The sequence below is a fragment of the Protomyctophum parallelum genome, assembly GCF_964188405.1.
Source record: "Protomyctophum parallelum genome assembly, chromosome: 19".
Lineage (NCBI taxonomy): Eukaryota > Metazoa > Chordata > Actinopteri > Myctophiformes > Myctophidae > Protomyctophum > Protomyctophum parallelum.
In genome coordinates this window covers 24,147,572-24,175,277 of record NC_139717.1, presented here as the reverse complement: position 1 = coordinate 24,175,277, position 27,706 = coordinate 24,147,572, and the positions used below count along the sequence as shown (strand labels likewise).

The window sequence follows — 27,706 nt, the reverse complement described above, 5'->3', positions numbered from 1 at the left end:
TTGGGGGGTCGCCCAGGGACCCCCACCCTCCCCCCCCCCAGAAGGACGATCGTAATCACATTGCCTTGCGCTGTGCGTAAAATAGTATTTTTTTTCAGTATGAGGCTACGCAGCTTCTACACAAAGTGCAAAGGGACCCCCCCCCCCCAAGGGTCCACATGGGGTGGGTGGGGAGGCACACGGATAGGAGCACACGCGCTCAGACTGTATAGGTGCGCTACCCGTTAAAAACTAACGGGGTCGCTGTGTCGCAGTTGAATATTATGTTTATTTCAGCGGACAAAGAAACACACACACACACACACACACACACACACTAGAGCCCTGCACGGGCCTAAAATAGTAGCCTACTTAAATATAATTTCATACAGTAGCTGCTGCACGTGCACTGTCAATCAGCGCAACGCGTTGTGAGCTTGCAGATCGGCTATCGCGGACTCACGTTGCATTATAAAACCCAGAGTAGACGGACAATAATAAGAACACTTACGTTATGTATCTGCATTCTGCAGTTTCTGCAATGTACAAATCCAACTTTGTTTAGTGTGGTAATAATGCTCCCGCAGTATTTAATGTTTTTAGAGCCGTAGCCTATAGGCTACTTACATAGTACTCGGTGTGTGTGTGTGTGTGTGTGTGTGTGTGTGTGTGTGTGTGTACAGCTGCGCTGCACAATAATTAGGAGAGAGAGAGGACGAGAGTGTATAGGCGCGGAGCGAGAGAGATAGAATGTAAAACACGTTTAGTGTGCTTGCAAGTCCAGTCTGGGTAAAATTCACATCGGAAAATTAATATTACGGCGCGTGAGCCCGCCCGGCCCTGGGCCCGTTGGGCAGTGACAAAGTCGGCCCGGCCCGTTTCGGTGGGCCGGGCCGGGCCCCGTCGGTACGGGCTTGCAGGTCTCTAACACACACACACACACACACGTGCGGTCCACGGGGACCCAGGGGTAGATCTGCTCTTTTCGGTGCGCAAAAGAGCCGATCGCCGGGCACGATGCGCGCGTAAAAAGGCCTGCTGCCCTGCAGGTTCTCCACAAAAGGCATGCACCCTTTCGACGTATTAATTAATACGGCACGACGAGTTGTAATACGCCGACGAATTCATCATTCGCCCCGACGAAAAATAAACCGTCGAGGCGAATTATTATCAAACCGCCGCGACCTATTATAAAATACGTTGCGAACGCCGACGGATTTATAAATAGCCCTGACGAAAATAAACGTTGGGGCAAATTATTAAACCGTCGGGACGAATTAATATTTAAACCGCGACCTATTGAATAATAAGCCACGACGGAAGATAATAGGTTGGGACCTACGTCTCCGCCCCGAATGGATTTCGCCCCACCTGCCCGAGTGACCGAGTGGGAGTAAGTGAGTGGCCGAGATTTTGGGTATTGGAATTTAGCTTTAGTGTTGGGTTTTTTTCCGTAGGAGAGCAAGCAGGGCAAGTTGCAATCTTTCTATATATATGTATGCCATGTTGCTTGAAAGCCGCAATTGTGGCAACCTAGCGGGAATAGTATGCTGGACTGTACTGTACTGCTCTAGACTGTACTGTACCGTCACCTACTCTTTTGTACTGTACTGTACTGTACTGTCCCCTACTCCGTTGTACTGTACTGTACTGTACTGTACTGTACTGTACTGTACTGTACTGTACTGTACTGTAATCATTAGTACTATACTGTACTGTAATCATTAGTACTGTACTGTACTGTAATCCTTTGTACTGTACTGTAATTCTTTGTTGTGTGCTGTACTGTACTGTGTTGTACTGTACTGTGCTGTTCTCCTCTGTTCTCCTCTGTTCTGTACTGTACTGTACTGTACTGTACTGTACTGTACTGTACTGTACTGTACTGTACTGTACTGTACTGTACTGTACTGTACTGTACTGTACTGTACTGTACTGTACTGTTCTTTGTGTTATTATTGTTATTGTAGTGTTCGTTGTATTATTATTATTGTTGTGTTTTTATTATTATTATTATTATTGTTGTTGTGTTTAAAATATTTAGTGAAGTGTGAGTGGGTTGTGAGCAGTGTAGCAGTTGCATGTACACTGTGCCCTGGCTCCCCCTAGTGACCATGTTTGATAGGTGCAGTGGACGCGCATAGCCAATCTGAGGGCTCAGACAGACGATGAATGTATCATGCAAGGTTTCATAGATCCAGTTGCTTGTATTAGTTGTGTTAGTTGTGTTTTGGCAATGGGTTACGTGCAAGCAATGGAAAGCCATGGGAAACACGCAATTTGGGATGTTATGCATCCACATGTGGATATCTGTTTCTGGCACCATGGCATGTGTAGCAGGTAGGTTGACATTATACTATGTAGACGTGAGGACTCGAGATGAACGGAGGGACATGTGAGAACATGACGGCGATGTTGCACAGGAAACAGTGTCCCTCCCAACATGCAACGGGGGCCGATGGCGTGTGTGCGACTGTGCGTGCGTGGGTGTGGGTGTGGAAGGGAGGCGACATTGGTGGCAGTGCAATGAGCATTGTTCCGCGGGTGGTGTTGTGGCTCTGAGGCCGGCGTGGCATGAGGAGATAGCGGTGGAACTACGCAGAGGGTAAATCTGTGACAACACTGCCGTGTGCGTGCAGTGGGTCGGATGGAGGTGCAGTGGTTAGGAGGGAGGTCTCGACATGACGTAGCTATTGACTTTGGGTTCCTTACATTAGCTATTTATATATATAGTGTGTACCATAAACACAACAGGCCTACCTGTGGAGCCGGGCTTGAAATCTCAAAAACTTCCTGTGTTTCCAAAATATAGTACGTCAGTAGAAGGCCAATGACAGTGCAGATATTCGTTAATATTGCCATTCCTGTCAAGAAGATCAGAGAGAACGAAACAAGGGTAAGGTCAAACAAACACTTAAACCATATACTTTGTACCCCCGGGGTGTACCTTCCTTTTTTCCCTCTACACACCAAATATAAACTCACAACTCGTTGGAGTGGCCATGCAGCCAAGCCGGAGGCAATGGTGTTAGGAAGTGAACTCGGGTGTCAGCTTTGATGGTGAATGGAAAAACGTAATGCAACTTACAATACATTGTGTATTCACACGTCCGGGTATATTGTACGTAATCATACACGTAGGACTTATTTTTTAGATTTCAGGTACAGTAGCACATGACCATGTGATGTGGAGTACCGTAACTCCCACACCTGCACATCAACATACTGTGTGGCACGTACACCACATGTTAATCCACAGCATTCAGTATAGCCTATTATACCCACTACTGTGACTCATGTGATGATGAGCCATTCATTAAAAATATTAAATAAAAAATAGGAATCCGCCAACAGTGTACGACAACTGTGTCATTTTCTAAAGTTATAATCGCAGCACAATCAAAACATTTTGCCGGTGTCTGCCGGTGCAAGCCCACGTTTGATTAACTCCAAGTCTCCAACATACATATTGTTTATTTTATATAAATTGCCTAGAGGGTGAGTGTGTGTGAGGACCGATGGTGGCTGGTGGACAAACGACATCCGGACTTAAGAGGCACAGCATTTCTCCGATCCTCACCAAACTTGGCATAAACACTGTTCAGGGGCCTGACTTGAAAATAGTCACACAAGAGACCACATATGGACCCAAGGGGCACCATTGGTGTCACAGGTGCACCGTTCCTCCAAACCGCACTAAACCTGGCACATACAGTATAGTCACACTATGTCCCAAGTCACATGCACACATGTGCCACAGTCGCACCATTTCTCCAATCCGCACCAAACTTGTCACAAACACTGATCACACTGATTGTGTGAGAATAGTCACACAAAAAACTAAATTGCACACATATGGGGCGCTACAGTGGTGTTACAGCAGTGTTTAATCCAGTGCTCAAACCAGTTTAAACCCGGGGTCCCAATTTTGTTGAAATTAAATAAATACATTGAAAATGTCATTTTCAAATATTAAAATTTTGAAAATATCTGTAAGCTCGCAATACAACATATATATGACCGGTAGTGAGCTTATAGATAGTCTTTTTATTTATTTTCAATGTTTGGACAAAAAAAAGTAGATTTTCAAAATAATTTAGAAAAGTCTGAGAGTAAAATTAATGGTTAAATAGAATAGAATTAAATGACAACTTCAGAATATTATTGACAATGATAATGAGTAATTCAGTTATATAAAATGAAAACATTTATTATTGATGAGAACTATAGTTTTTTGTTTGTTTGTTTGTTTGTTTGTTTGTTTGTTTGTTTGTTACAAAAACAGCCATTTACTTTAAAGGCAATGCATGATTATTTCACATAATAGAAAAGCATACCCCCACTACAGCAAGTTGGGCGCGAATCAACAATACTGATGAAGGTCGCCACTGCCAGCCCTGTTGACATAGAGAATGAAGAACAATCACTGCATCTGTATACTATAATATACACTACAGCACTGTTTTAAGTGAGATCAAATTCCTCAAATCACAGTCCTTTATAGCTTACTTCCTCATAAATGTTGGCTTAATTCTAATGGTTTGTGGTTAACAGTAGTCCCTCACTGGCACTGTGCCAGCATGTTCTACATTACTGACAATCGTCAGAACATTACACTAATATACCAACACCAATATTTTGACACAGCTTTCTTACCATGGGGGAGTTTGTCCCTCTCCAGCTAATAATCCTCCCCTTGAAATTGACAGAGCTCTGTCATAGCTTGTATAACATCCTATATTGAGTATAGTCCACAGAGCTTACTGGCAGTCCCACCACCCGCAACGTGATGCGAGTTGTGGGAAGAAACAAATACTTCCTGAAATATGGTAATTAAGGTCACCTGTTAAACAGGTTTCATATTTCTTTTAGACAGAGACTATAGAGTTTGATGCATGTTGTGTGGGTGTCTGTCTGTGTGCGTGTGTGTGTGTGTGTGTGTGTGTGTGTGTGTGTGTGTGTGTGTGTGTGTGTGTGTGTGTGTGCGTGCATGCGTGCATGTGTGTGTGTGTGTGTGTGTGTGTGTGTGTGTGTGTGTGTGTGCATGCGTGAGTACGTGCGAGTGCGTGTGTGCAATCCGTGCATGTGAGTGTGTGTGTGTGTGTGTGCGTGCATGTGCGCGCGCAAGAGTGCGTGTGTGTGTTGGCCGTGCATGGGTGAGAAAGACAATAGACTGGGAGACAATCTGAAAGGATTAACAGATCTCTTATACAATGGATCCAGCGACCAGGAATCACAGACAATGAAAAGATGGGTCACTGAATATGCGCCACAACCAAAGCGTTCCCTCTCAAGTAAAAAAAAAGAGAAGTGTGTCCATTGTTGTATGCTCAGATACATTCAATGTAACTGAAGCCAAGAAACACAGTGACACGCAGTAACAGCTCAATAGAGCATAGATATGCAGAAACAAAAAGAACTGAGGGTTACACGGGTAACCCAGGTTCTCTGAGAGCCTGGCTCTCCACTACATATTATTCAATATGTATGGGAACTGACCCCACGGGGCAGTGGACGTGGATATCTCTTTACGACACAACATCTATGGTGGCCCTGCCCAGATGCCAATGCACCGTGGGGTCAGTTCCCGTACATATTGAATAATATGTAGTAGAGAGCCAGTCTCGAACACGATAAAGAACAGGCCTTACATTGGGCTACCATATTACAGTTAATTTACCTAACAGTTATATCTCTCAGCAGCAGTTTGGTCCAGAGACAATGGCCCACCTGTCAACTACTGTCCTATAACTATGGTTAAATTGTAGATGGGTTGTCAGCCATGAATGGAAATCCATCTAGGTCTAGAAGTACATACTGTACTTACTGCAATGCACTCTTAACACAAAAAATGCTGGAAACGTATCCATACGCTTTATTAATATCGAACGCCGTACGCGCGAAGCGTATGTATACGTTTTATACGTTTTTGTATTGCTTACTGTACATCAACGTCCTATGCTCCAGGACACCGAAGAAAATAACAGCTTTCGTCTCCAGGAAGCTCCAATATGTGATCCGGGAGTAAAAAGCCCCTCCCTCCTGAAAAGAGGTCTGTCTGTGGCGAAGACGCTCCCTCCTCCAATGCCTCCATTACACGTATGGGTCTGCACGGCAACGGCATAGACCAACGCAGATGTCAGGGCATCTAAAATGGAGTTACCCATACTCTAGTGTCTGTGAATACACTCGATTCCCCCTCCCCTCCTGTTTCTACATGGTTTCTCCCGAGGAAGCTTTGTGGGGGGAGTCTCTTGATCGCTTTGGCAGTTTGAGTTCCCCCCCCCCCAGGCCCCACTGCGCCTTGCGATCGCCTTGCACCGCTCACTCATTCTCGGAAAAAGATATAACGCAGTCGTGTCGATTTGCCCTCTGCCAGTATATAAACCAAGAATAATCTTCAACGATCGCCATTTCATAACGTTTTCAACACGCACACGGCACACGCCATGATCAACTAACTGCCTGGCTACGTCTTCAGTCTTCACCAGCCATCGCTATCCGTTGTGTGTATCGCCATCGCGTCTTCACTTTGTTTGTTTGGGCAAGAAGCACGATCAGCGATGGAAAAGAGCTTTATATCCACGGCAGATAAGTAATGACGTATTATCGAAGGACCGCCATGATCAACTTACTGCCTACGTCTTCGTCAGCCAATGCAGCCATCATCGCTATCCGTTGTGTGATATTGTGGATGTAGGCTTACTAGGCTATATCCACGGTATCGAGAGAGACGCCCGGCTGTGATATAGGTCTTATCACTGCAATTATAATGAATAAAAAGGCTACAATCACACAACGGATAGCGATGGCTGCATTGGCTGGTGACAACGTAGCCTCGGTCCCAGGCAGTTAGTTGATCATGGCGGTCCCTCGATAATACGTCATTACTTATCTGCCGTGGATAAAACTCTTTTCCATCGCTGATCTCTGCTTCTTTGCCCAAACAAAGTGAAGATAGCGTTGTCCAACAAAGCAGCCAGTTATTTGATCATCTCTCTCTCCTGTGCTTCTTTCCTCAAACATGTCCAGACATGTCAACCTCAACCACTAAACTCACCGATCCAGTAACGCATCTCACCGTTATACTATCGTTCTGAAGGCAGATATAAAAATAAACATAAATAAATTATTGTCATATACATACTACACACTGAATGAAAGCCCTAATTGTCTACTTTTAGGAGGAAAACAAATACATAATATTGATCCCATGTACAGTTTGTCAGGCTATTGAATGCAGTTGTTCAGGTCCAACTATTATTCACAAAATAAGGCCTATAGCGACATGTACATATTATATACCGTATGAAACAGAAGACCCTCTGCTTTCATAAGAAAAAAACTAATACTGTAATAATAATAAAAATCACACCCCTGTGAAGTGAGCATTTCCTCATGAAGTTATCATAGCGAGTTATAAAGGTTTAAAGTCACAGAGATTGACAGGCAGATATAAACATAAATAAATTATTATCATATACATACTACACACTGAATGAAAGCCCTGAATGTCTACTTTTAGGAGGAAAACAAATATACAAATATATACAAATATAGTTTGTCAGTAATGAAAATCACACCCCTGTGAAGTGAGCAGTGCAATGTTGCGCAACATTGCACTGCTCACTTCACAGGGGTGTGATTTTCATTATTATTACAGTAGAAGTATTTTTCTTATGAAAGCAGAGAGTCTTCTGTTTCATACGGTATATAGTATGTACATTTCGCTATAGGCCTTATTTTGTGAATAATAGTTCTTCTGGTCCATGCATTTTCTGAAATCCTCTCTGGTGGGCGCAAGCTGCATTCAATAGCCAATTACTGACAAACTATACATGGGACCATGTGTATTTGTTTTCCTCCTAAAAGTAGACATTCAGGGCTTTCATTCAGTGTGTAGTATGTATATGATATTATTTGTGTTCATTTTTATATCTGTCTGTCAATGTCTGTCAACTTCAACCTTCCATATCTCTGCTGTTTTTTCAAGCGAGCAGCGTGCCTTCAAAAGCAGGTTTTAGAAAAAGGTCAATATCTCCAGAATGGAAGATGGTAGAATCATAATTTTTTTTTTAAATTGAAGTGGACATGTTTGGCCTACTTTTTATTTATGCGATGTGATTCTAGCTATAAGAGGCCCCTCGCTGTGGGCCCCTAAAAAGTTCAAAAGTCCAATGTTAATCGCTTAGCACCAGCAAGCCTGAGCAAATAGAAAACTCTAGCATACAATGTGTTAACTACCTCTGTGCCCTTTTCAACTGTATGTTATGACCTGATTTGTGTTTATATATTGTAAACCGTGTAAACTGTATGCCAGATTAACCTTTCAGCATGAAAAGGATTTGCCTAGAATAGAATAGAATACTTTCCAATTAACGTTGTGACCGGGGTACGACAGGACTCTCTCTCTCTCTCTCTCTCTCTCTCTCTCTCTCTCTCTCTCTCTCTCTCTCTCTCTATCTACTGTATATCTCTCTATCTCATTCTCCATCCATCCATCTTCAACCGCTTATCCGTAGTAGGGTCACAGGGGCAACAGCTCCACCAGAGTGTTCCACACTTCCCTCTCCAGAGCAACATTTTGTGACTTCCTCCTGGAGGATCCCAAGACGTTCCAAGGCCAGTGAGTCTATGTGTTTCCTCCAACTGTGCCTTGGTCTGCCCCAGTGGTCTCCTCCCAGTGGGATGTGCCCTTAGAGTATATATTAATAGAGACGGCACCCGGAGGAAACCCTGAGGCGAAATGGACATAGTGGCCGAATTTGGTAGCGCTGGGCCAAACACATGAACGCGCTGGTCGGTTGACTATCATTGCACAAGTTCATGATGACACGTGAACGCTGAACGCGTGCAATGATAGTCAACGGCCAGCGTGTTCATGTGTGCAGTGATGCTTGTGGAACTTGGCTTCGTCTCATTCCTGACTGCATCACTGTCGTGGCAATAATCACGTTAAACCACACCCTCTTGTGTAATATTGCTTAATAATGCACCTCCTCTTTCAAGCTGAGCCTGGAGCTACTAACTAAGTGTGGTTCAGTGGGTATAGGCTAATCGAAACAACATTTCAGAATACCCTGGCAACGCTTAGCTACAAAATTAGCAACAAACTTGTTTAAATGTTATTTGGAACTTTTAGCAACTGTTGAAAAATGACTCAAACACTAAAATACAGAATGGGCATTCTCCCTCCAAGGCTCCAAACGATTTTCTGTCTGCCTTCCTTGACAGCCTTGATTGTAGTCAAGCAGCAAGTCAATTGCAGCAGCAAGTATAGCCTAATATACAGTATAATACCGGTAATATGCCGAGGCGGCAGTGCCTCAGGGATAGAGTGGCCAATAGAGCGGCTGGATGGAGAACCGTGAGGTTCGCAAGACAAAATTCAGTGTGAACTAACAATATACCGGTAGTACTATATCATACCATATTCTCAGTTCGATCCAGGGCTCCCCCAGAGTTAGACTCTGAACCCCTAATTGATCCCGATGTGCAGGTCGGTGTCTTGTATGGTTTCCTCTGCCATCGGTGTGTGACTGAATGTGTGAATGTAATGCACAATCTATGTAAAGTGCTTTGGATAAAAGCTCTATATACTGTAAATGCACCAATTTCCATTTACGGTATATCAACTCCTTGACTGTTATGATGACATACAGAAGACACTGACTCTGAGGAAGAAGATGATATTGTCTAAATACAAACCCTGGAAACATACAGCATTATAATTTGTAGAACATGGAAAGTCTGATGTTGCATGCTTTAAAAGTGTGCCCATGGGAAATGGGCACAATGAGAGAAGATGCAAATCTCCAAGAAAATCCAGAACTACTACATAGACCTGCAGATATATCGATGAAGAAAACCATGGACCAGTGTCTTCAGTATGTCATAACTCTTATTTATTGAAAGTGATGACTTGTCATCACTTTCATTTATTTAAAGAAAGATGTTAACTACTTCAGTGAGATTAATAAAACCTTTGACATAGATACTGGTCTGCTGTTCTAATTCTTTGTTTTATAGCTGCTATATTTCGTTTAGATATTTAGTGTTTTAGGTAGCATTTATGATATTTGTCATCATATGCAAAGAGATCTGGGTACGAGAGCAGCCGATGTACAACTTCATAAATCTTTCTGATGCTGCATGTGAAGGCCCTGTCTCTGGTACTCTGACCAGTGACCATGTGAAGGCCCTGTCTCTGGTACTCTGACCAGTGACCATGTGAAGGCCCTGTCTCTGGTACTCTGACCAGTGACCATGTGAAGGCCCTGTCTCTGGTACTCTGACCAGTGACCATGTGAAGGCCCTGTCTCTGGTACTCTGACCAGTGACCATGTGAAGGCCCTGTCTCTGGTACTCTGACCAGTGACCATGTGAAGGCCCTGTCTCTGGTACTCTGACCAGTGACCATGTGAAGGCCCTGTCTCTGGTACTCTGACCAGTGACCAATGTGAAGGCCCTGTCTCTGGTACTCTGACCAGTGACCATGTGAAGGCCCTGTCTCTGGTACTCTGACCAGTAGTCCTGGTTTTGTCTATGAACTGATTGCACAAGACCGCAATGACTTTTTTGTGCTATCCCTTTTGGACTGATTGTATGACTGTACTCCGTTGCTGTTTTTACATTTATGTCTAATAAACTATTAAATCAATCAATCAATCAATCAATTGTGCTGGCCTTCCCACAAATGAAACAATATATTTGTATGTTAAACAGTGTTGTATCCTATTCAACAATGTTGTACCCTATTCAGTCTTCTTGACGAGACGGCATGCTCTCACTCTGGTCTTACTGGAGTAGTTTTCTCAACATGATACAGTATATGATGAGGAGAGGAGAGTATTGAATTTGGGTTTGCCAGGGTTTTATGAACATCATCTCTCTGTTGAACAACAGTTAGTATGTGTTGAAGGTCTTCTGCCGTGGGCTTTATACATTATGGGTCTTGTTTCGTGCTTTTTTCCAACTGTTTAGCAAAGATGATACAAAGATTTGGATCCAATATTCCATTTTGGTAAAATTTTAAAGACACACTTTTAAAGACACACTTTTAAAGACACACACGAATTTGTACAGTATCTATGTTGTGCATTACGCGCACTATTTTTAGGCTATAGTATATGTGCAGTAACCATATTACAAGTGATACTAATTAAGTCTATTTTCCATTCTGGTGAAACAGTGTCAGGGCAGGGTTCTGCTATTGTCAGTGTAGACTGGACAGGCAGTAGGCTCTGTTACACTAAAGAGAACTAAATGCTAGGTCACTCTCCACTCCAGTCAGCTAAATAGCTACTTGATTTGACAAGGTTCATCTCATCTTTTCACATTCCAAAATATGTGAAATGATTTTACCGGTCATTTTATGAAGAAAGCCACATACTGTAGGCAATAAGATGCAGGTGGAGCCACATACTGTAGTATAACTTGACTGTAACCAAATAACTCAAATAACAGAAATGAAAAAAGTGCCCTTCCGGGCACAGGTCTCCACCAGGTTATCCACAGATCCGTGCAGTTAGAGGTAAAAACACTTTTCGGCCAGTTATAGCGCCACCTTGAGGCTGAGTTGAAATTGTTCATGTGGCATTTCGTCCTCGGCCTAGTGGGAATGTGGGTGCACAATTTCACGGAAATCACGCGATGTGTTCATGATTTGCAGCATTTTGTTTGAAACTGAGCACTCCTGTGAACTTTGGAAGCCAATCTTAACCAATCAGGATGGAGTCTGATAAATCTGAAAGACCCGTTTCGTTGAATGGCTCTAGAGAGACTGTGTACCAATTTGCGTGATGTTTGGACAAAATCTGTAGGTGTACTGTGCAAAAACTTGTTTTGCACAAAGCGGCCTCCTGGTGGCGCTATAACAGGCCGTTCTGGAAAGTTTGGGGCAGATGTTCATGGTTGGCATCCAGGGAGTGTGTGTGCAAAATATGGCATCGAAAAACTTGTTTTGCACAAAGCGGCCTCCTGGTGGCGCTATAACAGGCCGTTCTGGAAAGTTTGGGGCAGAGGTTCATGGTTGGCATCCAGGGAGTGTGTGTGCAAAATTTGGCATCGACCGGGTTAACGGTGGCTGAGATTAGCTGTTCACGGACGGACACACGGACGGACGGAGTGCAAAACATACTCTCCCCACATGCCTTCGGCCTGGTGGAGACAATAACTTGATTATCTATATTTAGGAGGATAATATTGAGATTTGAGCTTGATCCAGGTCATGTGCTGCAACATAATAATAGTTAGTAGTTCCAATCTAGGCTTGCATATTTCTCTATTGAAGCGGCATCTATTTGTTCACAATTTCTCATTTCTCAAGTTTGAGACATTTCATACATTTTAGGGACTTCTACTCAAGTGATTTGTTTATGTTTTCCCACCCTTGATAAGTGAAGTAAAAATAAAACTAATGTGATACTGTAGATTTCATTTGTTTTATTTCCCCCCGTTTGGGACACCATATACGTTTTGTGGCATAACTCCACGATTATGCAAGCTACATTTACACAATTGGTATTGCTGGATTCAGTAGAACCTCACCTTTCCTACAAGCCATCATATGTGTTGCTATGACAATCCATTCCAGAGTCACTACAAAGTAGATAAGACATCTACATAGATGTACAATTCCGCCTACTGTAAGTATGTGTTCAAATGACTATATCTCATATTGACATTCAGATATTGACATTCAGTCTTTTCTAGAATGTAGAGGTATGTTCTGGCTTCAAGTATGCCAAGTTTTGAACCTCTCAGAGCTTCCATTGTGAATCTACATGCCTTTAAGTGCCTCAACCACCAGACGGACAGGCTTTATTTTTAGTTTGAAGTGTATAACTTTAAATAACAATTTCACCACTTTTGCAGTAAAATATTTTTATACAAGAATCCATTTCATGTATGGGAGGCCTTAGAGATGAGGAAAAACTATGTTGTGTTTGGTCCTAACTCCGGTAGGGGTATGCCGACTTCTGGGGGCCATTGTCGCAGTACTATTAGCCTATATATTATATAGGCTAATCATAATTGTTGTAGGCCTAGTCCTAATTCGAAATATGCGTACATATACAAATATGTATATATATATGTATATATACGAGGTTGGTATAAGGTCAATAACGGGTCTAAAGCATTTACAATAGCAGAGAGCTCTATAGGACTCAGAGCAGCAGTCGTACCCATGCAGCTTTGCATGCAGTCGTACCAGCAGAGGTGAGCGCACCTAATGATGCGCTCTGCTTGTGCACAAGTAGGCCATTGTGTGCAAGGCGCAAGTTGGCATCTCGGGAGTGCATTTCTACTTAAATCTGCAAAGTAACAAATTATTGAACTAAAGCAAACAAGTCAAAGTCCAGTAAAAAGAAGGCTACAATATGTCCCTCTGAGATGTAGGCTAGAATAGAAATTAAAATTAGCATAAAATGGAAATAATCAAGCAAAGTAAAAGTACTTTTTCATTTTGAGTAAGGTATATATAGTTACTCTACACTATCGGGACAGTTCGGACTGATGTCAGCTACCCATTGTCAGGTTTCTTCCTTGTTCACATCTTTGTGCATGAATGATGGGTTTTCCCCATTAGTTTCGTAGTCTGTTCCTTCTCTGGTTGAGTATGCGGCTGTTTACTTCATGGTGTGTCACACAAGGGTGTTAAAAAAACCACTGAGGAAGATTTATTAGATATGTTTCTGGCAGTGCGATAGTTATCTGTGATGTGAGGCAGGCACGAGTTTACCTGCAACCAGTAACTCGAGTCAAGAAATTGGCTCAGATGCATGCCGATGATTCCATGTCGGGTCATATTGACAGGTTGTCAGACTTGTCTCTCACACACATGCACACGTACGTACGTATGTACGTACGTACGCGCGCACACGCACACGCACAAGCACACACACACACACACACACACACACACACACACACACACACACACACACACACACACACACACACACACACACACACACACACACACGATATAACAAAATCACACCTGTGTGAAGTGGGGGGCTAACTCATGTTGATTAGATGATGTAATGGTGATGTAAAACAAACGGTGCCAACACAAACATTAAAGGGACACTTCATCCTTTTTGTAAAAGAATATATGTTAATGACGTTTAGAAGCTTTAGAACACTTTCCTGGCGATCTTTATGTGTGTAATATGTGGATTTAAACGACACATTATTATTTTCCCTTTATTATCAATGCGTTTACTAAACAAACTTTGAACTAAAGACAAACATTAAACCTGTGTATAGGAGGGGCTAGCGCCCCTCAACAAAAGGTTTTTGTAATTTTTCTTGTTTTTTAATAGGTTTTCCGAGCTCAAATGCACCCAAAACACCTGGGCCCTCATTTATCAACCGTGCTTACGCCAAAATATGGGTGCACGCCGAAATTACAGACATTTTCCATTTCCGGCAAAGCTTGAAATTGAACTTGATTAGGACAAAAAGTCATGTCTGGTCGGGAGCTGTCCTTGGCTGTTTTTCTGTCGTACACAAGCTGAGCAGCCTTGTCTGAACTGCTGACACGCTGTCACAGGCATCTAAACATATGTTTTCACTCCTAAAATGTTAATATAAAACGGTATGTGTATGTAAAAAACAAAAGAGAGATTTCCAACTTTACAAGTAATTAAAATCACGCAATTAAAAACAATATATGTTTACAATGTATTAGTTTGTGCTTAATCAAACAGTGCTTTACTGGCCTTTACTGGTTATGCGAGCGCACTTGTGAGATGATTTTGGAGCGCATGCGGTGATGCGGCATAATGATTATGATATTATAAAAAAAGGCATAAATGGACTGCACGCCTTTATTTCCAAGTGACAATGGCAAGCATACAGCTTGCCTATTTGTAGTAAGTACTAGCAGGTTATAGGCGTAAGGGGCTTAATCATTCACCATTTAAATAAGTGCTTAGACAGGTTTTGACAGTTTTGACAGTTCAGATAAAAGCGAGATCATTTTCGGGGGTCGGGAGGACGGGACCGCGGCGTGCGTCGCCAACACATACCAGCACACATGCAAGCAAGCCTTCATCCATAGGTTTATGATTCGTTCCTCAATGATCAAATCACTACATAAACGTTGATTATGACTGCCTTGACGACATGATAGCCTATCTCTCATGCAGGCATCACTGAGTCACCCACAGAACTTTAATATCACAGCAGTGCGCAGTATCACGCCTTCGCCGTGCACTGCGCACAAATGGGTAAAATGTATATAGGCCAGCCTACAAACTAATTCCATTCATGGCGATGCAATGTCGATGTACGTGTCATGTAGGTGCGTGCGTGCGTGGACATGACAGCAAGGCAAGCGAGGTGAGAGGGAAACAGACAGGGTAGGCCTACAACTTTATTTAATTCATGCAGGTGTTCGTTCTTTATTTATTTAACAAGACACCAGTTAGTTGGGCTTGAAAGTTGCGTGTGCTTCTGTGTGTGTGTGTGTGTGTGTGTGTGTGTATGAGAGAGGTGGGTGAGGCGGGCAGCAAGGCACGGGAGAAACTTTTTTTCCATGGTTTCCACAGGTTGTATTTCATGTGTTCAGTCGCAAAAACGAGGGCGAGGCTTGATTTCATAGGGCGTGCCAGATAGATTTCAGCCGTCACATTTATTAACGTCAGAACGAAATTAAGGAAGGATCAGCTGTTTGCGATCACTTTATAAATGCTGTGGCGACGTGGGTGTACTACGAAAACTGCACTCGATTGATAAATGAGGGCCCTGAACTTTTAACATTCAGTATTTTCTGTGGTCTTGGGTTTTCTGACTCCAATTTGCCTGTGGACTGTGAGGTAAGATTCCACAAATCCCACATATGACATAAGGATTTGCCAGCAGATGCCACTGTTGAGGGATTTTGCCTGTTTTCATTGCAGCTCAAAAGTTTCATTGCAGCTCAAAATACTTCAGAACACAACACACAGAGAAAACCCCAGACCACAAGAAAATCCACTGTGGATTGTGTTCAAAGTTCAGGTTGTGTGGGTGTAAAACCTAAAAGAACGAAAAGAAACCTTTAATAAAGTATTGAATCAATCAAAAACAATATGCAGCAAGTATAGCCTACACAGAGTACCATGCATTCCACAGTTAAATATTTTATTTTATTATTATTATTATTATTGTAAAATAATTTAGACTAGAGTAAAACCGTTTGGTCTAGCAAGTTTTTAGCCTGAATGATGTCTTGCTCAAATATGGAGGACAGCAGAACTAAAGCAAACAAGTCAAAGTCCAGTAAAAAGAAGGCTACAATATTTCCCTCTGAGATGTAGGCTAGAATAGAAATTAAAATTAGCATAAAATGGAAATAATCAAGCAAAGTAAAAGTACTTTTTCATTTTGAGTAAGGTATATTTACTCTACACTATCGGACAGTTCGGACTGATGTCGGCTACCCATTGTCAGGTTTCTTCCTTGTTCACATCTTTGTGCATGAATGATGGGTTTTTCCCATTAGTTTCGTAGTCTGTTCCTTCTCTGGTTGAGTATGCGGCTGTTTACTTCATGGTGTGTCACACAAGGGTGTTAAAAAAACCACTGAGGAAGATTTATTAGATATGTTTCTGGCAGTGCGATAGTTATCTGTGATGTGAGGCAGGAACGAGTTTACCTGCAACCAGTAACTCGAGTCAAGAAATTGGCTCAGATGCATGCCGATGATTCCATGTCGGGTCGTATTGACAGGTTGTCAGACTTGTCTCTCACACACATGCGCGCACGCACGCACACACACACACACACACACACACACACACACACACACACACACACACACACACAGGATTGTGATATAACAAAATCACACCTGTGTGAAGTGAGGGGCTAACTCATGTTGATTAGGTGATGTAATGGTGATGTAAAACAAACCGTGCCAACACAAACATTAAAGGGACACTTCATCTTCATTAAAGAATATATGTTAATGGCGTTTAGAAGCTTTAGAACACTTTCCTGGCGATCTTTGTGTGTGTAATATGTGGATTTAAACGACACATTATTTTCCCTTTATTGTCAATGCGTTTACTAAACAAACTTTGAACTAAAGAAAAACATTGAACCCGTGTATAGGAGGGGCTAGCGCCCCTCAACAAAAGGTTTTTGTAATTTTTCTTGTTTCCCGAGCTCAAATGCACCCAAAACACCTTAACTTTTAACATTCAGTAGATTTTCTGTGGTCTTGGGTTTTCTGACTCCAATTTGCCTGTGAACTGTGAGGTAAGATTCCACAAATCCCACATATGACATAAGGATTTGCCAGCAGATGTCACTGTTGAGGGATTTTGCCTGTTTTCATTGCAGCTCAAAAGACTTCAGAACACAACACACAGAGAAAACCCCAGACCACAGAAAATCCACTGTGGATTGTGTTCAGGTTGTGTGGGTGTAAAACCTAAAAGAACGAAAATAAACCTTTAATAAAGTATTGAATCAATCAAAAACAAGGAGAGCTACAGTATAGTGCCCCAACTCTGGAAGACCTTCTGCATTGCCCCAGTGCCCAAGAACACACATGCTCTCTCAGTGTGACTATACAGACCTGATCTGTAACCCGAAAGGCTGAGACTGCTCTCTCTCTCTGGATATATATAGGTATATATATTAGGGCTGTCAAATGATGAAATTTTTTATCAGATTAATCACAGCTTCAAAATGAATTTAATCATGATTAATCACCATTCGAACTATGTCCAAAATATGCCATGTTTTCCTGTTTATTGTTGTGGAAATGGAAATATAAATGACAGAAAGCGGATATACATTCGTTTTTTAATGTTTTTTGTTTCTAATGAATTTAGTATAGCCATGATGTGATGTGAGCATTTGTCCTAGCCTACACTTTGAGTTAAATGAACACTGGCTTTTGGACATGTAGACTTGGGTCCCCCAGGAGGAAGTCACTAATGTTGCTCTGGAGAGGGAAGTCTGGAACACTCTGGTGGAGCTGTTGCCCCCGCAACCCGACTACGGATAAGTGGTTGACGATGAATGGATGGATAGATGGAGACTGGGGTCCCAGTCCAGAGATGAAAATCATAATGAAATGGCCTAGGCTACTTTCTATCAATTTAATTTGGGGGTCCTTGAAATTAAAATAGCTGAGAATCAATGGGTTAAACTGTAGACTATAGTTAATTCACAAAATACAATAATGTCACATGAGCATTTTTGAAACAGGGCTTGGTTTAGAGAAGCCTATATTTTGCGCTAAAGTAATTGTTGAATAACATAGAAATGTAGGTTTTAAGGCTAGAATGGAATTGTAGTGGACTAGAGAGAGGCGAGATTGTCTCTCCTTCATTGCGGGACTGCTGCAGGACTAGTCTGGAGGGTAACAAGAAGACTCGCCCCGTTTCTGTTTTCCTCCCAGAATTTTCCCCAATGTGAGGGGAGGGAGAGGCTGGACAGCAGACGGCTGGACTTTGAATTTCTCTAACTATAAACTTTCATGACAGCAGACAGCCTGTCAAATATAATTTATGAAAAGCTACTACAGTGAAGTCTGTTCACAGAAGTTGTTGTAGGATATGTGGGGATTATCTGACGAGGTACCATTTGAGTGTGCAAAACATTACATATACTAAATAATACTAAATTGTTTATAGGGTCAATATAAGTAAAATAATATAGCCTTTCCACAGGAGTATCTTTTTATATTTTTCCAAAAAGAATACAAACAGCCAATAGCATATTACAAAGTTATCCCCCTCACTGGTGACAATTCCAGGAGGAAAAACGGGCAAGCACCGGGTTCGAACCTGGAGTTGTGCATTATCTCCGCTGTGCACAGCAGCACAGGGGAACTGTCTTTAATATATCCATGGTCGTTTTCAGTTGCTTTCCATGTGCGACACAAAAGTACCATGTGTTTGTTTTGGTAATAGCCTACTGCAGGCGCAGCCATGGTGATTCACGTAATCGCGTAGGACAAAATGAAACCAGGGACCAACGTTAATGGCTTAATGCACGTAGGACCCGCATTTGTCCTGTCCACACGTTGCGACGGACCCGTCTCTTGCATGAGAGGGGGAGAACTAGCTGGTTTTGGAGTGAGCTGCTTTGGCAGACAGTTTGAGGGTCCCCATTCCCCAATGCCCCTAATATGTGGTGCAGTGGTTCTGTAATAATTATGTATGAATGAATGAATGAATGAATGAATGAATGAATGAATGATGAATGAATGAATGAATGAATGAATGAATGAATGAATGAACGAACAAACGAACAAACGAAGTAATTAATTGCTACTCACCTCCTCTTTCGGGACCGTACCCAAGTTCCCTCAGCCCTATGTTCCCTCATTCCAAAACAGTGGGGGCTGGTGGTGATTTGGGGGTGGGGGGGGGGGGCTGTAAGGCATCAATTATACTATAATGCTATGAAGAATATGGGATTCCATAATTATACAATGATCTTCTTCCTTGTGTGATTGACATGCTCTTGTGCTCTGCAGTAGACCTATTTTTGGTGATTAGCATATGAAATATACTTCAGCTACGCATAGTTCACCCTGCAGCAACAGCATCACATTGCAGATACCAACATGACACTACTGGCATCTAGTCTATCTACTTTGTTATAGCAAATGCTCCACAACAACAGTGAACTCCAGTGAACGTTGTTCGTATGTCCTTATATATATTCTTTTTAATATTCACAATTTTAAATATATAGTGTCAGGATGACATGCTCATTAATATGTTGCAGTCCTGAGATTTGTGGTATTGTATGCGATATCAGTAGGCTACCACATTTGTCATGGTATGTGTGAGTCAAGTCATCTGTATGCCACTTTGGAAAAGAACATGGCATGACATAATTGTTAAAGAGGGCAGAACTGGACAAGTAAATAGTTAGAAAGAGTTTCAAAGTGTCAAATTACAATTATAACTAAATCATAATAACACTCAACAAGCATAATTCATGGAAACCCTTGATCCTCAGACCTCCTCCTCAGCTCTGATCAAGGTTGGGCACCCCAATCAAACTACTATTGTGACATGTACTTAATTATATACCACATCTTAATTGACACCACAACTATTCAAGCTACGTTGACAAACACAAAACTAGTTTAGCTTGTAGAACATCCTATCTCCTCATGTCCCCAAGTAACACTGTCCTCTGAAAGGCCATCTGCAACCAATAACCTAATATGAAGTATACTGCGCACCCATTCACCTTTGCAGCTAAGTGTCCCCTTCTCGGACTGCAACTGTAGCCTACTTACTGTATAAGACCCATTTATTGAAATCCCAAACATGGAATATACTTGGACCATGCAAGCCACATATAATGCCTGTCTCAGGACGGCCACCTGCCAGTAGGCCTATACAGTGAATAACTTCCCAGTCTTGCTGGGTAAGTTGGGTAACTATATAGCTACTCAGATACATACTTTCCCAGTACTTGTTGTTGTAACTGCATTCCATTTTCTTTGCCGTGGTCTTAGTTTCTCCTTCATGTTTCTCCACAACGCTAACGCTAACTTGTGCTGTGTTTGTAAGTTTGTTCAATGTGTTGTTTTGGTATTGGTATTTGGTGGGTGTTCACTAAACTAGCGTGCGCGCCTGCCCGGCTGTTTGATTGACAGCCAAATGAGCCAACCCTATCTGCCTACACACGCACACCTCGCGAGTGTGCTCTGGTATACGGTATTTCCGAACGTGCCCTAGACGTGCCCACAGTGTCTTGACCTTACAGTCTATATGCGGTCTTGACAGGCTCCGCATGCTCACTCAGCCAGTTGATAAAACACAATACACCCACTATTTTTTGGCTGGGCCGAGTTCAGAAATTCCTAGTAGTTAGGTAAAGTTATCTTAAGTTGTGGCTTACCACTAGCTTTCTTCACAGATGTGTTCATAAAAGTGTCTACTATCACAGAAAAGTGTTCCAACCCAACTCCCTTGGGAAACTTTGTGACAGCTGCTGAAAGTTGGGGTACCATTATCAACCAATATAAGGCAAAGAAAATCCCAATTTTCATTATACTTTAAGTAGCATGTGACATGTCAGACTAGGGGGTTTTCATGATGCTGAATCCATTCCAAGCATGAGTTTTGCACGAACATACTCCTTGGGCTAAATTCGGCCATATAGCTACTTTGGGCAAATGTATGGGCATTTTTAGGCAAAGGAGTGTTTTTTGTGTAAAACTAATATAATATATATATATAATAGAGCTTTAACCGTTAAACAAAACACAAAAAAAGAAGAAAAATTAAAATAAATAAATACACTTTTAATGAATAGTATCGACATGCCAATTGCTAACTAATGAATGATTCTGTCCAGTGGCGGCCTTATATATGTTTCAATCGTTTCAATTGAAACGGGCCTCGAGTCTCCAGGGGCCTCCCCAAAAAAAAAATAGTAGTAGTAGTAATAAGTATAGTGTGTTGTTTGGTTGTAATTGTTCCCACTTCCCAGTGTGTGCACTCACTGCACTAGCAGCGCTGACAGTTGCGATTGCATCATTGTGTATAGCCAATGCTGCCTTCCAGTTATACCTTAAAGTAAAAAAATGTTTAATCAAGCAAGCTGCTTTTGTGTATTTTCTACTTGGCTGTGTATGCTGTTCATGCTTTGAAGTCCGATAATACACACTGACAAAATTAATTATTAAAATTATGATGTCATGAACGGGGCCTCCCGATCCTTAAGGCCGCCCCTGATTTTCTGTCGGAACAGAACTGCTTGTGTTGTTGGCTCCTGACATATGGCTCCAGATATCTGGAGAACAAGAAATGTTTTAGTAAAATGCCTCATTCAATCTGCAAAATATCTATCAGTGGTTCTCAAACTTCTTTGTGACATGAAGGACCCCCAAATTAATGTGTGCATGGCTACGGCCAATATTTGTGTTGTTAAAATGTTTCAAAAATATTCCAAATGTTTCCCATTTTTTCAATTTTTTACTTTGCCTTCCACATGATCCTGAAGAACCTCATATCCATTGTGAGCTTGAATGCTCTAAATAATTTAGTTTAATATATTTTTTATCCCACGATTTTGTAACCCATTTTTCACCCCTGTGTCAATCATCTAATGTGATCCTGGGCTCTACACACCCTTCACCAACCTAGTCCCCATATATGGGGACAAGGGGAGAGCAACGGACTTGAACTCATGCTTCCTTCATGCCTGAGTGTCCAAGTTGCTCCTTTACACCTGACAATTTAGTGACGTGGTAAAGAAAACACTCAAGCAGTAGTATAGATTCAATGTTAAAGATAATTCAATCCCGCCACAACCAAAAAAATTCTGACACTCAAGTACTGATGGTCATGTTGAACAGAACTAATTAAAAAATATGCTGCAAAGGACAGAAGTATCCTTCACAAAATCTGCAACCCAAAGTTAGGGGGAGACCATTTTCCCATTTCTCATCTGTTAAGTTGTTGACATATACGCTTATAGGCCTATATACAAAAAAAGAAAAGAAAACTTGATACTTAAATATTGAGTCTTTCCCATTTGTTTCATCACATAGTCTATTGAATCTGTCATATTGAAACAGAACACTCACAATAGGGGTCAGCAGTAATTTAGATCAGTGAATCTATTATTATTAAACATGATGCAACTTACTTTGCCTTTGCCTGAAAAAGTCCGCGATTCCAGAGAATCCAAAGGAAGTACCACCACTTGTACCACGACTTGTACTCTGTATGGAAAACATGGACCAGTAACTATAAGAACTAGAATTCTGCGGGCCTTCAGCCCGCTCATCCTAGCGCCACACGCCACACGCAAATGGCTACCTGCATTCCACATTCTATTAGGGTAGAAGGATTTCTATTAGGGTATAAGGATTTATATTAGGGTAGAAGGATGTGTTCACACAATGCAAGCCGACACCATCATTAAAGAGGCACTTCACTTCCTTGACAGTTGTCTGTGCACTAGCGCCTCCTACTGGTTGTTCTGGGTGCCTGTTTGGTGGGGAGGGTTACTAGTGGAGAATGAAACACTCGAAATTATCATAGTAATAGTGTACTGTACTGTACTGTACGATTCGGTACCCTAATGTACCGCATTGTAGCATACTGGACCATACTGTATCATACTAAACTGTGCCATACTGTACTATACGGTACTGTACAATACTGTCCCATACTGTACCGTACTGTACCGTATTGTAGCATAATGGACCGTACTGTATCATACTGAACTGTGCCATACTGTACTATAAGGTACTGTAGAACTGTACAATACTGTCCCATACTGTACCGTACTGTATGCTACTGCACTGTTCCATACTGTACTGTACTGTGCTGTGCTGTGCCTTATCATACTGTACTGTACTGTACTGCTGTGTATTTGTAAATAGTAAATATGGCAGTTGTGGGGACGCGATGTAGTGCATATGGATTCGGGTGGCGTGCAGGATCTTTTGTGCATGTGATGATGTGTGCTAACGGAGTGGTTTGGTAGGAGGAGGAGGAATGGATAAACGGCCCCCATTCTATTAGGGTAGAAGGATTTCTATTAGGGTAGAATGATTTCTATTAGGGTAGAATGATTTCTATTAGGGTATAAGGATTTCTATTAGGGTATAAGGATTTCTATTAGGGTATAAGGGTTTCTATTAGGGTATAAGGATTTCTATTAGGGTATAAGGATTTCTATTAGGGTAGAAGGGTTTCTATTAGGGTATAAGGATTTCTATTAGGGTAGAAGGATTTCTATTATGGTAGAAGGATTTCTATTAGGGTAGAAGGATTGGGTAGAAGGATTTCTATTAGGGTAGAAGAGAAGGATTTCTATTAGGGTAGAAGGATTTCTATTAGGGTAGAAGGATTTCTATTAGGGTAGAAGGATTTCTATTAGGGTATAAGGATTTATATTATGGTATAAGGATTTATATTTGGGTATAAGGATTTCTATTAGGGTAGAAGGATTTCTATTAGGGTATAAGGATTTCTATTAGGGTAGAAGGATTTATATTAGTGTAGAATGATTTATATTAGGGTAGAAGGATTTATATTAGGGTATAAGGATTTATATTAGGGTAGAAGGATGTGTTCACACAATGCAAGCCGACACCATCATTAAAGAGGCACTTCACTTGTGTCCTTTTTTTTTTTTTAAGATATTTTTTTGCGGCTTACACCTTTTATTGATTTTTTAAGGGACAGACAGTAGGCTGACAGGAAACGGGAGAGAGATGGGGGGATGACATGCGGTAAAGGCCGTGTCGGGTTCGGGAGTCGAACCCGCGGCACACCGCGACTGGATCACCAGTCCGGTGCCCAGACCGTTACGCTACGGCCTGGGCCTTCACTTGTGTCCTTGACAGTTAGTTGTCTGTGCACTAGTGCCTCCTACTGGTTGTTCTGGGTGCCTGTTTGGTTGGGAGGGTTACTAGTGGAGAATGAAACACTCGAAATTCTCATAGTAACATCAATTTGTATGTCCTTGTGGAAGTCCAGAAGCTAAGATTATAATTATAATTTAGTCCATCTGGTGTGAGGTGCAATAGCTTGGCATTTTACTTTACTTTTGCCTCTTGGCTACCTGCATTCCACATGGCATCGCTTTTATGTTTCAATTCATATTCAGATATATTTTTCTAAATTTTTTCCAAGGTCAACACAGTCAAAGAAGTGTTAATTGCAACTGTAGGTCGCAAATTACTATGAAAACCTGTCCGTCAGTCAGGTCACACTCATATGGTTGTCAGCTCATGACGCCTCGTGACATCACACCTTGTGACACGTCACACCACCATATACTGTATGGTCGATTCTCCATATACGGCCATCTCCATATATGGTTGATGCCCCATATATGGCCGTCTCCATATATGGCTATCTCCATATATGAAGATCACGGCACTGACCTCATCGAAAACTCGAAAAGTTTGGCCTGACCCTACCTGGGCCCTCATCAAACCCTGTACACTCAAGACACTGCCCCTGCTGCCACACTTAGATCTCCATATATGGAGCTGACCTGTTCTGACATTTCATATGTTGATCTGACCTCATCTTACCCTGAACACTCAAGACACGCTCCACGCCAGTACAGAATTCATTGCATATGTTGATCTGACCCCCCATGCCAAAGCGCCAGTTTGCACACGACCCTGCCCTTCAGGGCGAGGTCGCTTCTCGCCCTCAGCCAGGGCGTCTTACTGGTTGTTACTGGTTGTGCACATTAGGCCAATTTCACACCAGCAAATAAATTTGGAGAAAATGGGGGGAAACTGCAAAAGAAAAGTCAAATGGCAAACTGATGCTAGTGGAACTAACTGTGGTTTTAAAAACTACAGATTTTCAAATGCACTTACTTTAAAGCCGGTGCCGGTGCTTGGAAGTCCTGCAAGTCGTCGTCCTACTTTTAATAAGGCCTTTCGGGTCTGTAGGCAGAGTGTTTGAATGTTATACAACAAACATAAAATACATACTTTTTTCAAATGTTTTATTTTAATATAGTTTAGTATGCATCTGCATTAGTGTATGTTCTATATTTGTATACTACAACATACCTGTGAATCCAACAGTGTCCCAAACATTAAAATGAAGAAACCCTAAATGAAATAAATAAATAAAGACAAGTGTTTTATTGATGGTTGTATACATCAGTATAGTAATGTATAGTAGGACTATAAATTCATGCCCAAACTGTTTGTTTGTGACCTTTTTTGCCCAATAAATTACTTTGTTAAAAATGTCACAGCTCTTGCCATAACTTTGCGGAATTGAAGTTTCCCCAGCAGACCTCATAGCATAGAACGGAGGCAATAAGTAATATTGCTTTTATGCAATTTGTTGCGGTCAAATGTGTTTTTTTTGTTTTTGCTTGTTTCATGAATGTGTTATTAGCTGCCATTACAAACATCCATGCCTTGGTTGTCCCACATGAGCCGCCACAGTCTGCTAAACAGATGTTATGCTGAACGCTCACCCCAAAACAAGATTTACGAGACTGTGATAGGGAAACTGGACAACAGGGGCATTTCTGACAAATCACACCTGTGTGAAGTGAGGGGCGCTCTTATCATCATACATCTGATTCCGGACAATCACAATTTGAGTCTTCAATTTTCTGCCCTCACTTTTCATCCACAATATGTATCCTCAGCCAATCAAATCATCCCACAAACAAAAAAAGCTGGGCATAGGAGGGGCTAGCACCCCTCAAAATAGACCCCATGGCAAGTCATTTGGGATCAATATAAGTAGGAAAATTAGCCTATATGTTTTTTCCTTACCTGTAATGAGTTGAAGAATGCGAAGGCAATATGGATTCCAATATTCGTTGGAGCTGTCATAGTTCCCACTCCCAGACCCCAAGTAATTCCAATGAAAGCAGTCAAAAAGGCCAAGAATCTTGCGATGACAATTACCATTTTCTTTTGATCTAAGTGGCCAGCAGTCAGAATTGTGTACAAGGACACCATTAGAATTATGAAGTTTATAAGAACAATGGTCAAGGCTGGAATCACAAACGCAAGTAGGGCTTTCGTCTTGTGCCAGTTTAGCCAACAAGCGTTGTATTCTCTGATGTAGCCATTGTTGCCCGCTGTAGAGGCAATGGTGACGACTGCTATAATTAAAGGGCCTCCGTAGCCCAAACAGAAACCCATGGCCACCAAGATTGGTTTAGACGGTCGGGAGAAGGTGTAGATGTTTTGGTAAAGCAGGAGAATGCCATTCACAAGCGACCAAAAGAACAGGGCAAGGTAGAAAAAGTGTATGAAAAATGTTGCTGCGCGGCATGGATCGACTGGAACTCTGTAATCTTCCCCTGGATTTTCAAGGGGGTTGTCGGCAATTGCTGATCCAATGATGAACCAGATGTCTGCCTTGAGCAGAGACACCGCAATGTTCACAATACAAACATGACGCATGTATAAGATGCTGTTTCCTTTTTTTCTCATTTCCTTCCAAACGACTATCTCAACGATGAGACAAATGACCAATGATCCCATTGATATCCCTACGCCAATGTACGTGATTATGTCCAGTAAAACTTTAATTTCTGGGGGAATGTCAATCGACATAAGAATTGAGAAGGAGGTTAGGTGGGTGCAGTTACAGGTGACGGTATCATTTATGTCTGACACAAAAGCACACCCCTCGTGGTCCCATCCGCCAAGGTTATCAAAGAGTGAAAAGTTCCAGAAGACGCACTGTGGGCTCAATGTCAACGACGTGTTTTGTTTGTCAAAGGTTATTATAACATTTTCAACTGTGGTGTTCAGCTTGACCATCAGAACTTTGCCATTGATGGTGTTCTCATAGCTGGTTTCGTTGCTAGTGGTATTGAAGCTGCTGGAGTTGAAGCTGGCATTCCTGGGAGGTAGGATGCTGTTGAGGGCGAAGACAATGGTGGTAATGAAGAGGTTGGTAGCACTGGTGTTTAGAATGTTGATGGTGACACTAGAGTTAATGTCCGCCTGGTACGAGTTGTTGAATCTTGTTCTGTCCAGCAAAATGAGTTTGGTTGATATATTAAACTCCCCTTCCAAGGAGTCGATGATACTTTCCATTGAAATTAGAAACTTTGAGCTGACATGTGAGCTGGTTTTGTTGGTGTTTAAAATGAACCAGGATTCTGTTGCTGCTTCATCAATGACGACATCCACTATTTTCAGGATATCCTGCAGACAAAACGGCATTTCTCTGTTAGAGTGATAACATGTTTATCTTGTTTTAAGCTACAAAATATTGCATAATAC

The 27,706-nt window shown here is 41.8% G+C and overlaps 2 protein-coding genes across 2 annotated transcripts in view; both read right to left on the bottom strand.

Annotated features, from left to right (window-relative positions):
• The window catches only part of LOC310876361 (adhesion G-protein coupled receptor F1-like), a gene marked incomplete at both ends in the record, with an annotated part of 35,172 nt that extends 7,655 nt beyond the window's left edge, over positions 1 to 27,517 (bottom strand). The window contains 3 exons of the mRNA XM_083789888.1: positions 25,313 to 25,381; positions 25,511 to 25,552; positions 26,237 to 27,517. Of these exons, the coding sequence (XP_083646014.1) occupies positions 25,313 to 25,381; positions 25,511 to 25,552; positions 26,237 to 27,517 (1,392 nt within the window). The remainder of the gene's footprint in view (positions 1 to 25,312; positions 25,382 to 25,510; positions 25,553 to 26,236) is intronic.
• LOC310876871 (adhesion G-protein coupled receptor F1-like) overlaps positions 1 to 27,706 on the bottom strand; it is a gene marked incomplete at its 3' end in the record, with an annotated part of 284,448 nt that overhangs the window by 256,450 nt on the left and 292 nt on the right. The window lies entirely within an intron of this gene.